The sequence below is a fragment of the Procambarus clarkii genome, chromosome 84, assembly GCF_040958095.1.
Source record: "Procambarus clarkii isolate CNS0578487 chromosome 84, FALCON_Pclarkii_2.0, whole genome shotgun sequence".
Classification (NCBI taxonomy): Eukaryota; Metazoa; Arthropoda; class Malacostraca; order Decapoda; family Cambaridae; genus Procambarus; species Procambarus clarkii.
Window position 1 is genome coordinate 21,129,050 of NC_091233.1, and position 20,000 is coordinate 21,149,049.

The window sequence follows — 20,000 nt, forward strand, 5'->3', positions numbered from 1 at the left end:
GGTGTTTGGAAGGTCATAGTTTTGTCCAGCAGCTGTTTGGAAGGTCATAGTTTTGTCCTGCAGGTGTTTGGAAGGTCATAGTTTTGTCCAGCAGCTGTTTGGAAGGTCATAGTTTTGTCCAGCAGCTGTTTGGAAGGTCATAGTTTTGTCCTGCACCTGTTTGGTAGGTCACTGTTTTGTCCAGCAGGTGTTTGGAAGGTCAGTGTTTTGTCCTGCAGCTGTTTGGAAGGTCACTGTTTTGTCCTGCAGCTGTTTGGAAGGTCACTGTTTTGTCCTGCAGCTGTTTGGAAGGTCACTGTTTTGTCCTGCAGGTGTTTGAAAGGTCACTGTTTTGTCCTGCAGCTGTTTGGAAGGTAACTGTTTTGTCCTGCAGCTGTTTGGAAGGTCATAGTTTTGTCCTGCAGCTGTTTGGAAGGTCATAGTTTTGTCCTGCAGCTGTTTGGTAGGTCATAGTTTTGTCCTGCAGCTGTTTGGAAGGTAACTGTTTTGTCCTGCAGCTGTTTGGAAAGTCATAGTTTTGTCCTGCAGCTGTTTGGAAGGTCACAGTTTTGTCCTGCAGCTGTTTGGAAGGTCATAGTTTTGTCCTGCAGCTGTTTGGAAGGTCATAGTTTTGTCCTGCAGCTGTTTGGAAGGTCATAGTTTTGTCCTGCAGGTGTTTGAAAGGTCACTGTTTTGTCCTGCAGCTGTTTGAAAGGTCATAGTTTTGTCCTGCAGCTGTTTGGAAAGTCATAGTTTTGTCCTGCAGCTGTTTGGAAGGTCACAGTTTTGTCCAGCAGCTGTTTGGAAGGTCACAGTTTTGTCCTGCAGCTGTTTGGAAGGTCATTCAGGGTCATTTAGCCAGTTCACATGACGTGACGAGCGTTAAATATGGAGCGGTTCTTGGCATAAACTGAAGTGAAGGAAACTAGGTATTCCACCAAACATATACAAGACGTGTGTGTGTACGGGCTCACCATAGCCCGTGCTACTTTGAACTTTTTGTTCCACGTAGCGAATCTTAAACAACAACATATACAAGACGATGCTCATTTGTCCGGGAATCGTCAATAATAAGGTTGATTGATTGATAAAGATTAAGCCACCCAAGAGGTGGCACGGGCATGAATAGCCCGTAAGTGGTACGTCAATAATACGGCGCTTCTAAGAGTAGATGGGGAGGGGAGATAGATTAGGGGAGCCGGTCGGCCGAGCGGACAGCACGCTGGACTTGTGATCCTGTGGTCCTGGGTTCGATCCCAGGTGCCGGCGAGAAACAATGGGCAGAGTTTCATTCACCCTATGCCCCTGTTACCTAGCAGTAAAATAGGTACCTGGGTGTTAGTCAGCTGTCACGGGCTGCTTCCTGGGGGTGGAGACCTGGTCAAGGACCGGGCCGCGGGGACACTAAAAAGCCCCGAAATCATCTCAAGATAACCTCAAGATAACCTCAAGATAAAACACCCAGACTTTGGTGAATAAATTAAGTGTGAGGACAGGTGAAGGATTCTTAGTGAAGAACTGTGGACAAATATTGAGATATGTGACTTCCTGGAGGTATATGTGACTTCCTGGAGGTATATGTGACTTCCTGGAGGTATATGTGACTTCCTGGAGGTATATGTGATTTCTTGGAGGTATATGTGACTTCCTGGAGGTATATGTGACTTCCTGGAGGTATATGTGACTTCCTGGAGGTATATGTGACTTCCTGGAGGTATATGTGATTTCTTGGAGGTATATGTGACTTCCTGGAGGTATATGTGACTTCCTGGAGGTATATGTGACTTCCTGGAGGTATATGTGACTTCCTGGAGGTATATGTGACTTCCTGGAGGTATATGTGACTTCCTGGAGGTATATGTGACTTCCTGGAGGTATATGTGACTTCCTGGAGGTATATGTGACTTCCTAGAACTACATGAACTTCAGTATCAAACACAAGAGAATATTAAGGCATTGCAATGCGTTGCAACTGGCAGTGTGGAGTGTGGGATTGGATTGGGATTGGATAGGAGCTTGGGATTGCAAGACTCAACATGGGGTTCGATTCCCGATCCCCCTTGAAATCCCCTATTAAATCGATGAAAGGCTGAGTCCCTGGCCTGTGGGGTCCTGACGGCTGAGTGAACAGCGCTCCGGATTCGTAGTCCTGAGGTTCCGGGTTCGATTGTCGGCCGAGGGGGGGGGGGAAAGGGGCAGAGTTGCTTTCACCCTGATGCATCTGTTCACCTAGCAGTAAATAGTATCAGAGAAGTTAGTCAGCTGTTACCGACTGCTTCCTGGGGATGTGTGCGTTCGCGTGTCTAAGAGAGAAATATATATATATATATATATATATATATATATATATATATATATATATATATATATATGTCGTACCTAATAGCCAGAACGCACTTTTCAGCCTACTATTCAAGGCCCGATTTGCCTAATAAGCCAAGTTTTCATGAATTAATGTTTTTCCGTCTACCTAACCTACCTAACCTAACCTAACCTAGCTTTTTTTGGCTACCTAACCTAACCTTACCTATAAATATAGGTTAGGTTAGGTTAGGTAGGGTTGGTTAGGTTCGGTCATATATCTACGTTAATTTTAACTCCAATAAAAAAAAATTGACCTCATACATAGAGAAAAGGGTTGCTTTATCATTTCATAAGAAAAAAATTATAGTAAATATATTAATTCAGGAAAACTTGGCTTATTAGGCAAATCGGGCCTTGAATAGTAGGCTGAGAAGTGAGTTCTGGCTACTAGGTACGACATATATATATATATATATATATATATATATATATATATATATATACATAAAATAGAGGAAAAATAAATTGGTTTAAAAGGCGGGGTCCAAGAGCTAATAGCTCGATTTTGCAGACTCAAAGAGTAAATATAAATAGTACACACACACGCACGCACACACACACACACACACACACACACACACACACACACACACACACACACACACACACACACACACACACACACAGGAATCACACACAGGAATCGACCGGGTAAACAAGGATAAACTATTCAACACTGGTGGGACACGAACAAGGGGACACAGGTGGAAACTGAGTACCCACATGAGCCACAGAGACGTTAGAAAGAACTTTTTCAGTGTCAGAGTAGTTAACAGGTGGAATGCATTAGGCAGTGATGTGGTGGAGGCTGACTCCATACACAGTTTCAAGTGTAGATATGATAGAGCCCAGTAGGCTCAGGAATCTGTACACCAGTTGATTGACAGTTGAGAGGCGGGACCAAAGAGCCAGAGCTCAACCCCCGCAAGCACAACTAGGTGAGCACACACACACACACAAACAAACACTCAAACAAACACACACACAACCGCCAAAGAACCTTCTCATCCGTGTTTGTGTGACGCAAACCCGACGGCATATTACCTTAATTAGCAAAAAAAACTTACATGTATAAAAAAAAAAAAAAAAAAAATACTCCCAGCTTTGATGATAGTTCTAAGAGAGAGAGAGAGAAGCCTCGCGTTAAGAACTTTACTAAGAGGTCCTAGAAAGGCCAGTCCTTGAGTCCTTAGGAAAGGTAAGTCCTTGAGTCCTTGGGAAAGGTAAGTCCTCCTTGAGTCCTTAGGAAAGGCCAGTCCTTGAGTCCTTAGGAAAGGCAAGTCCTCCTTGAGTCCTTAGGAAAGGCCAGTCCTCCTTGAGTCCTTAGGAAAGGCCAGTCCTTGAGTCCTTAGGAAAGGTAAGTCCTCCTTGAGTCCTTAGGAAAGGCCAGTCCTTGAGTCCTTACGAAAGGTAAGTCCTCCTTGAGTCCTTAGGAAAGGTAAGTCCTCCTTGAGTCCTTAGGAAAGGCCAGTCCTTGAGTCCTTACGAAAGGTAAGTCCTCCTTGAGTCCTTAGGAAAGGCCAGTCCTTGAGTCCTTAGGAAAGGCCAGTCCTTGAGTCCTTAGGAAAGGTAAGTCCTTGAGTCCTTAGGAAAGGTAAGTCCTCCTTGAGTCCTTAGGAAAGGCCAGTCCTTGAGTCCTTAGGAAAGGCAAGTCCTCCTTGAGTCCTTAGGAAAGGCCAGTCCTTGAGTCCTTAGGAAAGGCAAGTCCTCCTTGAGTCCTTAGGAAAGGCAAGTCCTTGAGTCCTTACGAAAGGCAAGTCCTCCTTGAGTCCTTAGGAAAGGCCAGTCCTTGAGTCCTTAGGAAAGGCCAGTCCTTGAGTCCTTAGGAAAGGTAAGTCCTCCTTGAGTCCTTAGGAAAGGCCAGTCCTTGAGTCCTTAGGAAAGTTAAGTCCTCCTTGAGTCCTTAGGAAAGGTAAGTCCTCCTTGAGTCCTTAGGAAAGGCCAGTCCTTGAGTCCTTAGGAAAGGTAAGTCCTCCTTGAGTCCTTAGGAAAGGCCAGTCCTTGAGTCCTTAGGAAAGGTAAGTCCTCCTTGAGTCCTTAGGAAAGGCCAGTCCTTGAGTCCTTAGGAAAGGTAAGTCCTCCTTGAGTCCTTAGGAAAGGCCAGTCCTTGAGTCCTTAGGAAAGGCAAGTCCTTGAGTCCTTAGGAAAGGCCAGTCCTTGAGTCCTTACGAAAGGTAAGTCCTCCTTGAGTCCTTAGGAAAGGCCAGTCCTCCTTGAGTCCTTAGGAAAGGCCAGTCCTTGAGTCCTTAGGAAAGGCCAGTCCTTGAGTCCTTAGGAAAGGCCAGTCCTTGAGTCCTTAGGAAAGGTAAGTCCTCCTTGAGTCCTTAGGAAAGGCCAGTCCTTGAGTCCTTAGGAAAGGTAAGTCCTCCTTGAGTCCTTAGGAAAGGCAAGTCCTCCTTGAGTCCTTACGAAAGGTAAGTCCTCCTTGAGTCCTTAGGAAAGGCCAGTCCTTGAGTCCTTAGGAAAGGCAAGTCCTCCTTGAGTCCTTAGGAAAGGCCAGTCCTTGAGTCCTTAGGAAAGGCAAGTCCTCCTTGAGCCCTTAGGAAAGGCCAGTCCTTGAGTCCTTAGGAAAGGCCAGTCCTTGAGTCCTTAGGAAAGGCAAGTCCTCCTTGAGTCCTTAGGAAAGGCAAGTCCTCCTTGAGTCCTTAGGAAAGGCAAGTCCTCCTTGAGTCCTTAGGAAAGGCAAGTCCTCCTTGAGTCCTTAGGAAAGGCAAGTCCTCCTTGAGTCCTTAGGAAAGGCAAAGAAAGGCAAATCCTTCTTAGACTCTAGGAGTCTAAGTCGTCTATCTCCTGTTTCTTTTTACCCATTTTACAATCTTATCTTAAAGGATTTATTATCATGTTTGCGTCTTGTGTCCACAAGTGGGAAATACTCGAAGTAACTTATCTTAGAGGTGAAAAGTTTGTTAAGTGTAAAGTATTTTGTTGGAAAATGTGCTAAGCCAACATCGCTCTACTGCGTGTGAGAGAGGAGGAGCTGGGGTATGAGGACAAGAAGCTGGGTTATGAGGACAAGGAGCTGGGATATGAGGACAAGGAGCTAGGATATGAGGACAAGGAGCTGGGATATGAGGACAAGGAGCTAGGATATGAGGACAAGGAGCTAGGATATGAGGACAAGGAGCTGGGTTATGAGGACAAGGAGCTGGGATATGAGGACAAGGAGCTGGGATATGAGGACAAGGAGCTGGGATATGAGGACAAGGAGCTGGGATATGAGGACAAGGAGCTGGGATATGAGGACAAGAAGCTGGGATATGAGGACAAGGAGCTGGGATATGAGGACAAGGAGCTGGGATATGAGGACAAGAAGCTGGGATATGAGGACAAGAAGCTGGGATATGAGGACAAGGAGCTGGGATATGAGGACAAGGAGCTGGGATATGTGGACAAGGTTGAGACTTGCTCCAGACCTTTGGGACAAGCCTCAACCCCATTTGCAGGGTGATCTTCTGGGGTATGGGACAGACATAGTCTGGTCAGCTTATATATACACAACATAAAATAAATATAATATTGTTTCAACTCACTTGACTCACGATACGGGTGAATGTCCCCTTACCTGAGGGAAGAGAAGATATATTTAGAAAATTTATATTATGAATGATAAATATATTTATAATGTTAATGTGAGTTTGGCCGACGACCGGGCCGCGGGGTCGCTGAGCCCCGGAATCACCTCAAGGTAAGGTATGGCCGAGGTTGGAGGCAAGACAGCTGCAGCTAGCCTCACCCAACTTTGCACCATGAATTATGAGGGGTAGGGGACTGTCATAAGCTAGTCAGTGTCGGCCCAGGTGACATGTTTTAGGAAATATAGTTATTTATAAAGAACCCCCAACTCCATCCCTCCCACATGCAAGTTTCATGGTCTGAAATATTGGTTGTGATTCCCATAGAGTTGTTCAGCGGTTACAGTTCATGTTAATAATACTTTTTCTGAAAGGGGGAGAGAGGGAAATGATGAGAAGGGAGGTAGAGAGATGGAAAAGGAGGGAAGGGAAGATGCATAGCAGGGTGCCCCTTCTAGTGTGTGTGTATGTTGTAGGGACCCTCAGCCTCGATGAAGAGGATATGCAGCACTCGGGGGGGGGGGGAGCCTTTTATAGCTCTCCACACGATCCTGTACATAAACATCTTCTCTAAGCCCCCCCCCCCCTTGTATATTGAAATTGTTATATTTGATTTAAACCTTATTAAAAACAAAGTTATCTTGAGGTTATCTTGAGATGATTTCGGGGCTTTAGTGTCCCCGCGGCCCGGTCCTCGACCAGGCCTCCACCCCCCCGGAAACAGCCCGTGACAGCTGACTAACTCCCAGGTACCTATTTACTGCTAGGTAACAGGGGCATTCAGGGTGAAAGAAACTTTGCCCATTTGTTTCTGCCTCGTGCGGGAATCGAACCCGCGCCACAGAATTACGAGTCCTGCGCGCTATCCACCAGGCTACGAGGCCCTACCAAGAGTAGGGGAAAGAGGGAAGAGGGGAAAGCCAGAGTAGCTCAAAATCAATCAGGTATTCAGACAGATGCAATTAGCCCCAGAACTGACGGATTACACAGAGTACCACAAGGACTTTCCACAGGTAAACTGTCCAAGTTGATCTACATCCTCCCTCCCCCCCCCCCTGGAGATGGAGACAGGTGTATCTTGAAGATAATTAAATTGACAGAGTACCTCTCAGGCTGGAAACAAAGGTATAACGAGATAAAAGAAATGAGAGAGAGAGAGAGAGAGAGAGAGAGAGAGAGAGAGAGAGAGAGAGAGAGAGAGAGAGAGAGAGAGAACGAGTGGAATACCGCAAGATTCGTTATAGAGCTCGTTAAAATAGAGCTCGTTGAAATAGAGCTCGTTAAAATAGAGCTCGTTAAAATAGAGCTCGTTGAAATAGAGCTCGTTAAAATAGAGCTCGTTAAAATAGAGCTCGTTAAACAGAGCTCCATATGCTTAACTAATGATCAGAAACATAAGAGAGGAGAACTGTGAGACCCAAGAGGAACTTCGATTAATGGTTGCTAGAACTTAATCCAGATAAATGTAACGTTATGAGTCTAGGATGAGGAGTGAGACGGTTCTACAGCAGTACAGGGAGGCAAGAAGACATTCTTGGACAGGTGTTTAAAACCACCTGAGAGTAATTACAACAATCTAATGACAACCTTCGTTCTTCAGCTAATAGGACTAACCTATGAAGCAAGACTGAAGGAACTAGACCTGACTCCACTGGAGAAAAGTGGAACGGACTGGATGAGAAAGTTGTCGAAGTCAACTCTACACACACACACACACACACACACACACACACACACACACACACACACACACACACACACACACACACACACACACACACACACACACACACTTTCCATAAAACGAATAACGCTGATTCCCTCCCCCAAATAGTTCATGCTCTGTAACTGCCAATGGGAACATTCCAGCCAGGCAGCCAATGACAACCTCTGCCTCACTAACTTCACAGTGAAAGGTTGGTATTGCCTGATTATCACCGAGAATTGGAGTTATATTGCCGGGTAGTGTAGACCATAGTGCACCAGAGCACGGTACCTAGCACGCGAGACCAGGACCAGGACCAGGACCAAGACCAGGACCAGGACCAGGACCAGGATCAGCACCAGGACCAGGACCAGCACCAGCACACCAACACCACAGTGAGTGATCACCACTACACACTGACCTATGAGCGATGGTCTTCCTCTGGCCCTCTCGTAATTCCCAAACCCATTTGCCCTTCAGGGGAAGATGGAGTACCTAGAAGGAGTTCGTAGACTCCATCTTCCTCACCAGGTGCACTCCTTCTATAATGTTCCTCGAGGCTTCTTGCATGACCATCACTCGATACTCGATGATCCAAGAGTTTGAGAGTCGTTTATGTATTCCATATCTCAGGTCTTATCCTTCCTTGTATCTCAGGTCTTATCCTCCCTCGTATCCAAGATCTTAACTATCCTCATATCCCTTCTAAGAGCCACATAGCCAAAATGGCTTAGTATTGCCTCCTTATAATTATCTCTCCTAACTCTATCTTCTTAAACTAAAATAAAATAAAGAGATTTTATTTTAGATTTTAGATTTTAGAACCTAACCTAACCTAACCTAACCTAACCTAACCTAACCTAACCCAACCTAGCCTCAGTTTTTTTACCTCATCTAACCTAACTTAGGTTCTAACTTAACCTAACCTCTCCTAAAGGGGAGCCGGTCGGCCGAGCGGACAGCACGCTGGACTTGTGATCCTGTGGTCACGGGTTCGATCCCAGGCGCCGGCGAGAATCAATGGGCAAAGTTTCTTTCACCCTATGCCCCTGTTACCTAGCAGTAAAATAGGTACCTGGGTGTTAGTCAGCTGTCACGGGCTGCTTCCTGGGGGTGGAGGCCTGGTCGAGGACCGAGCCGCGGGGACACTAAAAGCCCCGAAATCATCTCAAGATAACCTCAAGATAACCCAACCGTGCCAACTTCAGCCTAACCTAACGATATATATCCGAGGTTTTAAAAGCCAGAAAATGAGGTTTGCCAAACTGGCTTTTGTGTACTTTCTTTGACCTTACTCATAATGAAGATGTCATCTAGAGGCTTTTGATACACTTGAGAACAGCAGCAGTGTCGTCCACAGCCCAAGACAGTCGTAGAGGCTATTAAACGACCTTGAATGGACCAATTAGCATCTAAGACGACCTTGAATGGTCCAATTAGCATCTAAGACAACCTTGAATGGTCCAATTAGCATCTAAGACGACCTTGAATGGACCAATTAGCATCTAAGACGACCTTGAATGGTCCAATTAGCATCTAAGACGACCTTCAATGGACCAATTAGCATCTAAGACGACCTTGAATGGACCAATTAGCATCTAAGACGACCTTGAATGGACCAATTAGCATCTAAGACGACCTTGAATGGACCAATTAGCATCTAAGACAACCTTGAATGGATCAATTAGCCTCTAAGACGACCTTGAATGGACCAATTATCCTCTAAGATGACCTTGAATGGACCAATTAGCATCTAAGACGACCTTGAATGGATCAATTAGCCTCTAAGACGACCTTGAATGGACCAATTATCCTCTAAGACGACCTTGAATGGACCAATTAGCATCTAAGACGACCTTGAATGGTCCAATTAGCATCTAAGACAACCTTGAATGGATCAATTATCCTCTAAGACGACCTTGAATGGACCAATTATCCTCTAAGACGACCTTGAATGGTCCAATTAGCATCTAAGACGACCTTGAATGGACCAATTAGCATCTAAGACGACCTTGAATGGACCAATTAGCATCTAAGACGACCTTGAATGGATCAATTAGCCTCTAAGACGACCTTGAATGGACCAATTAGCATCTAAGACGACCTTGAATGGTCCAATTAGCATCTCAGACGACCTTGAATGATCCAATTAGCATCTAAGACGACCTTGAATGGTCCAATTAGCACCTAAGACGACCTTGAATGGTCCAATTAGCATCTAAGACAACCTTGAATGGATCAATTATCCTCTAAGACGACCTTGAATGGACCAATTATCCTCTAAGACGACCTTGAATGGACCAATTAGCATCTAAGACGACCTTGAATGGTCCAATTAGCATCTAAGACGACCTTGAATGGTCCAATTAGCATCTCAGACGACCTTGAATGGTCCAATTAGCATCTAAGACGACCTTGAATGGTCCAATTAGCATCTAAGACGACCTTGAATGGTCCAATTAGCATCTAAGACGACCTTGAATGGACCAATTAGCATCTAAAACGACCTTAAATGGTCCAATTAGCATCTAAAACGACCTTGAATGGACCAATTAGCATCTCAGACGACCTTGAATGGTCCAATTAGCATCTCAGACATGTCTCTTAATTATAATTTTCAGCCATCATTAACCTGTCATCAATTGTTTAACAATATCAAAAAGTCCCTAAATAAATAAATAATAAACAGGGATCATTACTGTAATAAAGCTTAGTCATTAATTATACAAAGCCTGAGGGCAAGAACCGGACAGCACGCTGGACTTGTGATCCTGTGGTCCTGGGTTCGATCCCAGGCGCCGGCGAGAAACAATGGGCAGAGTTTCTTTCACCATATGCCCCTGTTACCTAGCAGTAAAATAGGTACCTGGGTGTTAGTCAGCTGTCACGGGCTGCTTCCTGGGGGTGGGGGCCTGGTCAAGGACCGGGCCGCGGGGACACTAAAGCCCCGAAATCCTCTCAAGATAACCTCAAGATAACCTCAAGAAGAGTGACATTACGAACATAATGCGCGATAGTGTGGTTAATTTAGAGATAATTGAAAATTTAGAAATAAATGGAAAACGTATTTTATTATTTTCTTTGCGTCAATTTGTTCTAAATTCTTGTTTGAAAAGAACAAATGAACTTTTTTCAAGAATTTTTTTGCACTCTATAGCTCTTCCAAGTTGAATATGTGTATATTTGTTTGTTTATAAAATTCGACATTACACATGTAAATCTAATTTCCTTTTGGCATTGTGGAGACCAACAAGAAATTTGACCCAACATAAGAACAGCGGCCAGATTCACGAAGCAGTTACGCAAGCACTTACGTACCTGGGGCCAGATTCACGAAGCAGTTACGCAAGCACTTACGTACCTGGGGCCAGATTTACGAAGCAGTTACGCAAGCACTTACGTACCTGGGGCCAGATTCACGAAGCAGTTACGCAAGCACTTACGTACCTGGGGCCAGATTTACGAAGCAGTTACGCAAGCACTTACGTACCTGGGGCCAGATTCACGAAGCATTTACGCAAGCACTTACGAACCTGGGGCCAGATTCACGAAGCAGTTACGCAAGCACTTACGTACCTGGGGCCAGATTTACGAAGCATTTACGCAAGCACTTACGAACCTGGGGCCAGATTCACGAAGCAGTTACGCAAGCACTTACGAACCTTATAACCAGCACTTACGCACTTATAACCAGTTATATATATATATATATATATATATATATATATATATATATATATATATATATATATATATTATATATATATATATATATATATATATATATATATATATATTATATATATATATATATATATATAAATACGTTCTAATCAGTTGTGTATTTGTGAAGTCTTTGAAAATGTAATAAGTTTTACGAAACGCGCCCGTGTCGCGTCAGACTAGAAATAAAAATGAATTTTGGAGAAGTGATTTTTGATTTACCTCCAACAGTGAAGCGTAATGTACGAAAGATTGAGAAAATTCGTGTTAGAATTATTAATCTTACTTTTTCGGTCACATTTAATAATATATGTCTACAGGAAAGACTGCTACCAAAATATACTAATATATATATATATATATATATATATATATATATATATATATATATATATATATATATATATATATATATATATATATATATATATATATATATGTCGTACCTAGTAGCCAGAACGCACTTCTCAGCCTACTATTCAAGGCCCGATTTGCCTAATAAGCCAAGTTTTCATGAATTAATATATTTTCTCCAATTTTTTTCTTATGAAATGATAAAGCTACCCATTTCATTATGTATGAGGTCAATTTTTTTTTATTGGATTTAAAATTAACGTAGACATATGACCGAACCTAACCAACCCTACCTAACCTAACCTAACCTATCTTTATAGGTTAGGTTAGGTTAGGTAGCCGAAAAAGTTAGGTTAAGTGAGGTTAGGTAGGTTAGGTAGTCGAAAAACAATTAATTCATGAAAACTTGGCTTATTAGGCAAATCGGGCCTTGCATAGTAGGCTGAGAAGTGCGTTCTGGCTACTAGGTACGACATATATAAATATAACAAAGTTGTAAAAAAAGGTTGTCAGTTTAGCGAACAGATCAGATTACTGTGTACGAAAATACACGTGTGATCAATTAATTGTTTCAAGCGTAGGTTAGACATATATACATGAATCAACTGGAAACTCAAACGACACCTCAAGGATTCGAACCTAGGCCGCTAGGGTAGCACCCCCACTTTTCAACTAGTTTGGATATTAGCATCTTGTGAGGTATTATCTCCCATTTCTTCACATAATCTAATCTTGCATATCAACAAGCTATCAAACATTCTGATATTCCTGTAGCTTGACAATCCAGATTTTCCACCATATTCTAAAACTATCAGGTATCATAGCAACAAATCCACAAGGGCCGTGACGAGGATTCGAACCTGCGTCCGGGAGCATCCCAGACACTGCCTTAATCGACTGAGCTACGACAGGGTAAAAGAGTTTTTACCCTGTCGTAGCTCAGTCGATTAAGACAGTGTCTGGGATGCTCCCGGACGCAGGTTCGAATCCTCGTCACGGCCCTTGTGGATTTGTTCATTTGATGCATCACGTTAGTGTGATCTCTGTGTGTGAGGTATCATAGCAATTTCGTTCTCAACCACAACTCCCCCCCAAACCCCCCAAAAAATGCAATTTCTCATTTCTCACACCATAAGGTTGAAATGTAATAAAGAAAACCGTTATTCTTGAGAACTTGAATGTCACGTGCCAAGAACTTGCATTGAAATAAGAAAAGTTTTAATTACTGTGCAACAGGGAAAAAACAGGGGAGGGAGGGGAATAGAAAAGGAGTTGATGGGAGAAATATAAGGAAGGTTATCTTGAGGTTATCTTGAGGTTATCTTGAGGTTATCTTGAGATGATTTCGGGGCTTTTTAGTGGCTTTTTAGGGGCTTTATCCCTTTAATCGTGTTTTGTTTTGCGTTGATAGACATGAAATTTAACCTATCTTGAGGTTATCTTGAGATGATTTCGGGGCTTTAGTGTCCCCGCGGCCCGGTCCTCGACCAGGCCTCCACCCCCCAGGAAGCAGCCCGTGACAGCTGACTAACACCCAGGTACCTATTTTACTGCTAGGTAACAGGGGCATAGGGTGAAAGAAACTCTGCCCCTTTGTTTCTGCCTTCACCGGGGCTCGAACGAGAACCCTAGGATTACGACCCCAGAACGCTGTCCACTCAGCCCCCAGTGGTATTGCTAACTATGTATCCTCGTTCCGTTCTCCCCCCTCCTCCCCACCCCCCACCATGCTGTGAGGACTCGTAATCTATTAACCAGATTAACGCAACCTCTGGGAATTGATCTCAGGGCCGCAGACTCCAGACCAGATAACCGGACTGGTTCACAAGAAACAATTTCACCCAATTCTTTTGTAGGTAATCACCACCGAAATTGGTACACGTATTTGGCCAATAAGCAATTGGTACACTGAATGTGTCTGAATTCTGAGGTTATACAATGGGATTGAACCCGTGTTCCGAAATGCCTCGCGGACACGAACATTCGACTAGAGTCGAGAGAGGTAGGGTTTGATCCTATCTACCATCTCGACATTAATTGATTCATCACGTTATTATGGTTTTCATTGTGCATGTATTCTATTTTCTCGGGTTTCTCTAGTGGTCTACGGAAATTTAAATAAAATGTTTTGTTCACTTGAGGAACGAAAGTTTGTTAAACCAAATATTAAATACACTTTAGTATTCTAACTTACGGAACAACTTTGCACAAGTTTGAACACTTTTTAAACTTTGTTCTACCTCCTTTTGGACAACGAGAACAGCATAAGTGGAAGATGGCACGTGCTAACACGAATAGTTTGGTTCCTCTTTACAGTTTAAGCTGATGTCATCTTCGGCTCCAAATGGAGTCGTCTTGGAAGTTAGTCAGTGGTTAACTGTGTATTCAGTTCACGTAAGATGACCGCGTCTTCAGTGCGACTTGAGGAAATTGTAATATCATATTGGAGGCGATGAGTCACAATAACGTGGCTGAAGTATGTTGACCAGACCACACACTAGAAGGTGAAGGGACGACGACGTTTCGGTCCCTCCTGGACCATTTTAATTTTTTTTTTTAATTTTGCCCCGAGGGGCGAGTTTATTGGGCAGCGCCACTCATCCTGTGAGTGGACACACCGCCATAGTGACAGTGTTGGGCAGCGCCACTCATCCTGTGAGTGGACACACCGCCATAGTGACAGTATTAGGCAGCGCCACTCATCCTGTGAGTGGACACACCGCCATAGTGACAGTATTGGCCAGCGCCACTCATCCTGTGAGTGGACACACCGCCATAGTGACAGTATTCGGCAGCGCCACTCATCCTGTGAGTGGACACACCGCCATAGTGACAGTATTGGGCAGCGCCACTCATCCTGTGAGTGGACACACCGCCATAGTGACAGTATTGGGCAGCGCCACTCATCCTGTGAGTGGACACACCGCCATAGTGACAGTATTGGGCAGCGCCACTCATCCTGTGAGTGGACACACCGCCATAGTGACAGTATTGGGCAGCGCCACTCATCTTGTGAGTGGACACACCGCCATAGTTACAGTATTGGGCAGCGCCACTCATTCTGTGAGTGGACACACCGCCATAGCAGCATGTACAACACTCCCCAATAGGAAGAAAACCCGCTGGGTTGTTCATCCTATCACTTGTAGAGTCCTGGACCATTCTCAAGTCTTCTTAATGGTCCAAGACGGACCGAAACGTCGTCATATCTGGGGGTTATTACGTCTAGGGTTATTACGTCTAGGGTTATTACGTCTAGGGTTAATACGTCTAGGGTCATTACGTCTGGGGTTATTACGTCTGTGGTCAATACGTCTGTGGTCAATACGTCTGTGGTCATTACGTCTGTGGTCAATACGTCTGTGGTCAATACGTCTGTGGTCAATACGTCTGTGGTCATTACGTCTGGGGTTATTACGTCGAGGTCTGAGTGCTCAGGTCACAACAGGCTCACGACGTGTCTGACTGTCTGTACCGTGCTGAGCAGTATTGACCAGGGGGGGGGGGGTTCGAACAAGGGTTCCCACTTATCTCCCAGGAAGGCGCCCCACTGAGCCACAGTGACGAGACCTCAGACGATATCAAGATATCGAAAAAGAATTATTTCACAACGATAATTTTATTACTTAAAAATCTAAATTATTTAACTTCATTGCCTGCACGAAAATGGTTTACAGTGATAAAAAGAGACGTAGTAACAGTTAGGCTGTTAATCATTGATCCACGATGAGTTGAGACCTTCAGATACGTTTGAGCTCATCGTGGTTCAGTCGGTAGTGTGTGTGTGTGTGTCTGGGGGGAGGCTACAGACGCAGGTTCGATCCCACTGTATGGCTTCAATATTTTTTTTAAATATTCGTGCTATTTCAATCTTTATATGATATAATTCTTCATTGAGTGTGGTGTTGTCAACATTGAGTGTGGTGTTGTCAACATTGAGTGTGGTGTTGTCAACATTGAGTGTGGTGTTGTCAACATTGAGTGTGGTGTTGTCTACATTGAGTGTGATGTTGTCTACATTGAGTGTGATGTTGTCAACATTGAGTGTGGTGTTGTCAACATTGAGTGTGATGTTGTCAACATTGAGTGTGGTGTTGTCTACATTGAGTGAGATGTTGTCAACATTGAGTGAGATGTTGTCAACATTGAGTGTGGTGTTGTCAACATTGAGTGTGGTGTTGTCAACATTGAGTGTGGTGTTGTCAACATTGAGTGTGGTGTTGTCAACATTGAGTGTGGTGTTGTCAACATTGAGTGTGGTGTTGTCAACATTGAGTGTGGTGTTGTCAACATTGAGTGTGGTGTTGTCAACATTGAGTGTGGTGTTGTCAACATTGAGTGTGGTGTTGTCAACATTGAGTGTGGTGTTGTCAACATTGAGTGTGGTGTTGTCAACATTGAGTGTGGTGTTGTCAACATTGAGTGTGGTGTTGTCAACATTGAGTGTGATGTTGTCAACATTGAGTGTGGTGTTGTCAACATTGAGTGTGGTGTTGTCTACATTGAGTGTGGTGTTGTCAACATTGAGTGTGATGTTGTCAACATTGAGTGTGGTGTTGTCAACATTGAGTGTGGTGTTGTCAACATTGAGTGTGGTGTTGTCAACATTGAGTGTGGTGTTGTCTACATTGAGTGTGGTGTTGTCAACATTGAGTGTGGTGTTGTCAACATTGAGTGTGATGTTGTCAACATTGAGTGTGGTGTTGTCAACATTGAGTGTGGTGTTGTCTACATTGAGTGTGGTGTTGACAACATTGAGTGTGATGTTGTCAACATTGAGTGTGGTGTTGTCAACATTGAGTGTGGTGTTGTCTACATTGAGTGTGGTGTTGTCTACATTGAGTGTGGTGTTGTCAACATTGAGTGTGGTGTTGTCAACATTGAGTGTGGTGTTGTCTACATTGAGTGTGGTGTTGTCTACATTGAGTGTGGTGTTGTCTACATTGAGTGTGGTGTTGTCAACATTGAGTGTGGTGTTGTCTACATTGAGTGTGGTGTTGTCAACATTGAGTGTGGTGTTGTCAACATTGAGTGTGGTGTTGTCTACATTGAGTGTGGTGTTGTCTACATTGAGTGTGGTGTTGTCTACATTGAGTGTGGTGTTGTCTACATTGAGTGTGGTGTTGTCAACATTGAGTGTGGTGTTTTTTATGGTTGTAGAGTCTTAGCGCGCCGGCAGATGTTTATGTAAACACTTCCGCGTATATTTTAACTCGCTGACAGGTGTTTTTATGCTCTTGCACGTGTTTAGGGAAGCCCCTTCATGCAAATACATTGTTAAAGATGTATTGAAGGGTAGGGAAAGGGTAGAGAAGGGGTAGATAAAGGGTAGAGAAGGGGTAGATAAAGGGTAGAGAAGGGGTAGATAAGGGTAGAGAAGAGTGTTGAGCAAGAGAGTGAGGACTATATGGGGAAGCTAGCGGTGAGGACAGAGAGAAAGGAGTTTACCTTGAGGTTACCTTAAGGTAGTTTCGGGGCTTAGCGTCCCCGCGGCCCGGTCCTCGACCAGGCCTCCTTCTCAAAGAGACGAATGGAAGAAGTGAAGGGATAAGTAGGAGCGTCTTAAGAAAAACAACAACAAGAACAAACAACAACATGAAGGGAAAGGAACAATCAGGGGGAAAGCGCCAAGCCATTAGACTAAATAGCCCTGGGAAAGGGATCACGATAAGGATTTGGAGTGGGACGGTGGGGAAAGGAATGGTGCCCAACCACTTCGATACCAGAGGAAGAAGAAGACACAGATAGACAGAAAACACAGACGCGGAATCAACAGAAGAGACAAAGACAAACAGCAAGTGACAGAGAATAGACAGATAAACAGGAGATCAGCGCCCAGCGACGTGAGAGAGAGATAAGGAGAGAGCAAAAAGAACCCTGCGCTGGGCCAATAGGAGCTGCCTCGTATGGGCCAATAGGAGCTGCCTCGTATGGGCCAATAGCAGCTGCCTCGTATGGACCAATAGCAGCTGCCTCGTATGGACCAATAGGAGCTGCCTCGTATGGGCCAATAGCAGCTGCCTCGTATGGGCCAATAGGAGCTGCCTCGTATGGACCAATAGGAGCTGCCTCGTATGGACCAATAGGAGCTGCCTCGTATGGACCAATAGGAGCTGCCTCGTATGGACCAATAGGAGCTGCCTCGTATGGGCCAATAGGAGCTGCCTCGTATGGGCCAATAGGAGCTGCCTCGTATGGACCAATAGGAGCTGCCTCGTATGGGCCAATAGGAGGTGCCTCGTATGGGCCAATAGGAGCTGCCTCGTAACGTTACTGGTAAGGTTTTGTGTGTGTGGTATGTAACAGGTGGGAGGAATGTTGGCAGCTAAGACGGTTGTGGTGTGAGCCAAGACCCATACCGTCTACGGCTTCTGACATCTGTCTCACTACTCTCCTGTCTCTCTGAAGCCGTCTCATAAACCCCAACGCTCTCTCTGTCTCTGTCTTCTTGACCGTCTGTTCTCTCCACTTACACCTCCATTTTTATTTAGTTTGAATATGTGAGCACACACACACACACACACACTGACTCCATACACAGTTTCAAATGTAGATATGATAGAGTCCAGTAGGCTCAGGAATCTGTACACCAGTTGATTGACGGTTGAGAGGCGGGACCAAAGAGCCAAAGCTCAACCCCCGCAAGCACAATTAGGTGAGTGCAATTAGGTGAGTACACACACACACACACACACACACACACACACACACACACACACACACACACACACACACTCATATTCACTCATTTAGTTCATTTGAAATCTAGGGTATGCTAAAATAAATTCCAGTGTGTGTGAAGAAAGCCTTGAGAGAGAAGAGGTTTGAGATGAAATATTGTCCCAACAAGAACACCTGGCAGGAAGAAAATAAGATTTAGAAGAACACTGCCGGAGAGGCAGACCCTTGTGTGAACCCACCAGCCTCCCACGCCACATATATTATCGATATCTCCTTCATTCTGTCTATTGAGGCATAGTCTAATATACCCGGAGAGTATACTAGTTTACACTATAGTGTAGTCGTAGGGATATATATATATAATATATATATATATATATATATATATATATATATATATATATATATATATATATATATATAACTGAAAACTCACACCCCAGAAGTGACTCGAACCCATACTCCCACAACTGGTATGTACAGGGACGCCTTAATCCGCTTGACCATCACGACCGGACAAAAGGAAGTGATAGCCGAGGCTATATGAACCACTTCCCCGCCGGCACTCGGATGGTTATCTTGGGCATAGCATTTTATCAAATCACCTCATTCTTTGGGGCACACGTGAGGAACACAAATGCAAACAAGCCTGAATGGTCCCCAGGACTATATACAACTGAAAACTCACACCCCAGAAGTGACTCGAACCCATACTCCCACAACTGGTATGTACAGGGACGCCTTAATCCGCTTGACCATCACGACCGGACAAAAGGAAGTGATAGCCGAGGCTATATGAACCACTTCCCCGCCGGCACTCGGATGGTTATCTTGGGCATAGCATTTTATCAAATCACCTCATTCTTTGGGGCACACGTGAGGAACACAAATGCAAACAAGCCTGAATGGTCCCCAGGACTATATACAACTGAAAACTCACACCCCAGAAGTGACTCGAACCCATACTCCCACAACTGGTATGTACAGGGACGCCTTAATCCGCTTGACCATCACGACCGGACAAAAGGAAGTGATAGCCGAGGCTATATGAACCACTTCCCCGCCGGCACTCGGATGGTTATCTTGGGCATAGCATTTTATCAAATCACCTCATTCTTTGGGGCACACGTGAGGAACACAAATGCAAACAAGCCTGAATGGTCCCCAGGACTATATACAACTGAAAACTCACACCCCAGAAGTGACTCGAACCCATACTCCCACAACTGGTATGTACAGGGACGCCTTAATCCGCTTGACCATCACGACCGGACAAAAGGAAGTGATAGCCGAGGCTATATGAACCACTTCCCCGCCGGCACTCGGATGGTTATCTTGCCCAAGATAACTTATCTTATCTTGCCCAAGATAACCATCCGAGTGCCGGCGGGGAAGTGGTTCATATAGCCTCGGCTATCACTTCCTTTTGTCCGGTCGTGATGGTCAAGCGGATTAAGGCGTCCCTGTACATACCAGTTGTGGGAGTATGGGTTCGAGTCACTTCTGGGGTGTGAGTTTTCAGTTGTATATAGTCCTGGGGACCATTCAGGCTTGTTTGCATTTGTGTTCCTCACGTGTGCCCCAAAGAATGAGGTGATTTGATAAAATGCTATGCCCAAGAT

At 44.5% G+C, this 20,000-nt stretch overlaps 2 protein-coding genes across 4 annotated transcripts in view; both read right to left on the reverse strand.

The window, feature by feature from the left end:
• LOC138358610 (putative uncharacterized protein DDB_G0282133) overlaps nucleotides 1-18,075 on the reverse strand; it is a 20,741-nt gene extending 2,666 nt beyond the window's left edge. The window contains exons 1-3 of the mRNA XM_069316679.1: nucleotides 18,057-18,075; nucleotides 15,525-16,860; nucleotides 1,545-1,902 (exon numbers count right to left, since the gene is read on the reverse strand). Coding sequence (XP_069172780.1) covers nucleotides 1,545-1,902; nucleotides 15,525-16,860; nucleotides 18,057-18,075 — 1,713 coding nt within the window. The remainder of the gene's footprint in view (nucleotides 1-1,544; nucleotides 1,903-15,524; nucleotides 16,861-18,056) is intronic.
• Nucleotides 1-20,000, reverse strand: part of LOC123774910 (allatostatin-A receptor) — a 395,408-nt gene that overhangs the window by 157,582 nt on the left and 217,826 nt on the right. For all 3 annotated transcript variants that reach the window (XR_011225481.1, XM_069316606.1, XM_069316607.1), the window contains exon 4: nucleotides 5,874-5,905. The gene's annotated coding sequence lies outside the window, so the exon portion shown is untranslated. The remainder of the gene's footprint in view (nucleotides 1-5,873; nucleotides 5,906-20,000) is intronic.